Source organism: Etheostoma spectabile, chromosome 15 (genome assembly GCF_008692095.1).
Source record: "Etheostoma spectabile isolate EspeVRDwgs_2016 chromosome 15, UIUC_Espe_1.0, whole genome shotgun sequence".
NCBI classification, from domain to species: Eukaryota; Metazoa; Chordata; class Actinopteri; order Perciformes; family Percidae; genus Etheostoma; species Etheostoma spectabile.
Genome location: NC_045747.1, coordinates 13,951,748 through 13,954,518, shown reverse-complemented (window position 1 = coordinate 13,954,518; position 2,771 = coordinate 13,951,748). Strand labels below are relative to the sequence as shown.

General features: G+C 41.9%; 1 protein-coding gene and 1 long non-coding RNA gene across 2 annotated transcripts in view; one reads left to right on the top strand and one right to left on the bottom strand.

Moving 5' to 3' along the window:
* Positions 1–2,104, bottom strand: part of ccdc43 (coiled-coil domain containing 43) — a 4,712-nt gene extending 2,608 nt beyond the window's left edge. Inside the window, exons 1-2 of the mRNA XM_032537736.1 lie at positions 1,889–2,104; positions 787–877 (exon numbers count right to left, since the gene is read on the bottom strand). Of these exons, the coding sequence (XP_032393627.1) occupies positions 787–877; positions 1,889–2,062 (265 nt within the window). The 5' untranslated portion in view covers positions 2,063–2,104. The remainder of the gene's footprint in view (positions 1–786; positions 878–1,888) is intronic.
* LOC116703122 (uncharacterized) overlaps positions 2,011–2,771 on the top strand; it is a 24,180-nt gene continuing 23,419 nt past the window's right edge. The window contains exon 1 of the long non-coding RNA XR_004335345.1: positions 2,011–2,125. This is a non-coding gene — a long non-coding RNA (uncharacterized LOC116703122). The remainder of the gene's footprint in view (positions 2,126–2,771) is intronic.

Below are 2,771 nucleotides of genomic sequence, written 5' to 3'. Positions count from 1 at the left end.
TTGATGCCCCACGAGGTGAGATCTTTCATGGAGCCCCAGACAGAGGGAGACTGACCATCATCTTGAACTTCTTCCATTTTTTTTTTTTTAATAACTGCGCCAACAGTTGTTGCCTTCTCAACAAGCTGCTTGCCTATTGTCCTGTAGCCCATCCCAGCCTTGTGCAGGTCTACAATCTTATCCCTGATGTCCTTACACAGCTCTCTGGTCTTGGCCATTGTGGAGAGGTTGGAGTCTGTTTGAGTGTGTGGACAGGTGTCTTTTATACAGGTAACAAGTTCAAACAGGTGCAGTAAATACAGGTAATGAGTGGAGAACAGGAGGGCTTCTTAAAGAGAAACTTACAGGTCTGTGAGAGCCGGAACTCTTACTGGTTGGTAGGTAATCAAGTACTTATGTCATGCAATAAAATGCTAATTAATTTGTGATTTTCCGTTTTTTTGGTTTTAGATTCCGTCTCTCACAGTTGAAGTGTACCTATGATAAAAATTACTGACCTCTACATGGTTTGTAAGTAGAAAAACCTGCAAAATCTGCAGTGTATCAAATACTTGTTCTCTCCACTGTACCTATTTATGGAAGGTTGGATTGCACTGTTGCAAGATTATGTTCTTAATTTCCATTGATTTATGGTTGCATTATAACAATATAGCACTCTACAAAGATTTGTCTAGGTGCTGCCACGTCGATAATGTGTTCCATGAACTTTTATTCATTCTGACAAGGTTTAAAAAGAAAGAAAAAAAAAAAAAAAAAAGTAGTAGTGAATCAAAGTTACATAAATACCATCGTCATCACTTTTGGCTGCTGATCTGTTGCGCCACTCTGTCCACTGCTTGATGATCTGTTTGCAGACATCTTCCACGGCGTCCTCATCCTGCACACAGGGACAAGGACAAATAACAGTTAAGAAGACGTCACAGCTTACTTCATACACTCGATCCGACCAGGTTATTGATGGCCAGGCGTCATCATCACAGCCTGTTAGCATGAGATGAGGCCCTGGGCCCTACACAACAGCACCCACGGGATTCATTCACCAACAGCACATGATGCATACCGTGGCACTCTGATCCCTTATCTGGTTTGAGTAACAGAGGCTGATACAGAGGCAGTATTCATTTTTGCATCATATGAATTCTGTGAACAGTATGACTAACAAGCTGATAGCAGTCTGACACAACACACACACACACACACACACACACACACACACACACACACACACACACAGATCTGGAAGGCATCACAAGAAAATATAAACAAGGTCCAAATAGACGTTGATGAGGTGACATGTCTAGATGGCACACATACTTTTCTCTCATTTACAATTATAATATCAGGACACACACACACATACACACGAGTCTGTATTTGTGTTATACTGATGTGTGTAACTGTTCATTTGAGGTGCTGTAGCTAAGGAATTTCCCAAGAATGGGGTTAATGAAGTCTATTTGAACTTCACCGCACACCTCAGTCAGTATATCACTACAGTATAACTACATAGGTGTGCAATTGCAAAAGGTTAACCAATCCTAACATGTGTCTCTGCCAATTAACACTTTTGTTAAATTTGTCAAAACACCTTAAGGAAGTGTATTATTAGGTACGAGTCGCTGAACTGGATTTTACGTGGCAGGAGAGATTAGCTCCTGTCGCTGCCTGGGGTGTTTGGACCGTAACTTTCGTTGAAGAACGACTGCCGCCTCTAACGCTTCTTCTTCTTCTTTTTTTAACCGTCTACGCCGATATTTGGCTCCATAAATGACAGCGGAGCCCAGCGCTGTCAGCTGGCACGGCACGGCACGGCACGCCAGACAGACAGCAACACCTGAGAACGCACAGCCTCGGGGACTGAGCGGGACATGCCGCTTTGGATATTCACCAGAAATGCGGATAAAATTCCTTGAAGCACATCCTCTTTCTCCTCGTCGCTCTCCTCTTCTTGCAGGACCCCTAAAATGTAGGCCCCGTACACCTCACGGTCCACTTCTAACGAGTCTAGCCGATCATTTAGCCAGCTTTCAAACTCCCCGGCGTCTGCCACGGGCGCAGCCATCTTGGCCCTATGGGGTCTTTTCGGCGGCGCACGGCTGTCTTTTCTCATTGCCTGTTCAAAAAGGTAAAGACAACTACACGCATGATATTTTAGCTTTTTTTTTGTAAAAACGACAAGGTAAACGAATCATGGTGGCGGTCATTTCATAATAAGCGTACATACAAATTTAGCAGCTGTTGTATCGAGTATCTTAACAAAGTATGTGTAGCTGTCACGTGCCAACACAGAAATGCTCGGAGAAGCTGCAGACTACTCTGTAAGTTAAGAATTTAGCTAACTTGTTTTAATTGTTGGCATTTGTGAGACATTAATTTCTACCATCTTTGAATCAGTTTACTTTTCTATGTAACACACTTCTTTCAGGTCACTCAAATCACAGCGTGTAAATTTGTATTTCTGTATCAATTCAATAATTATAAGTAGCCTACATTTCTTTAATTTCCCAAATACTTTTTCCACCCTTAAAGTTTATAACTTATACTTTGTTTCACAGTCTAATCGTCCAAACTTAAAGCTTTTAATATGGAAAAATGTCCCAATACAACATCTTTATTGTACATTTAGAACTCTTTTATCTGTATAAAACAAATTCTAACATCTGCCTACGGTGACATTTTGTCTTCCTCTGTCTCCAAATCACCACATGTATTCACATCTTCCCCTCTCTGATGTCTACCTGTTCCACATGCAGGACCTTTGTTACCCCCCC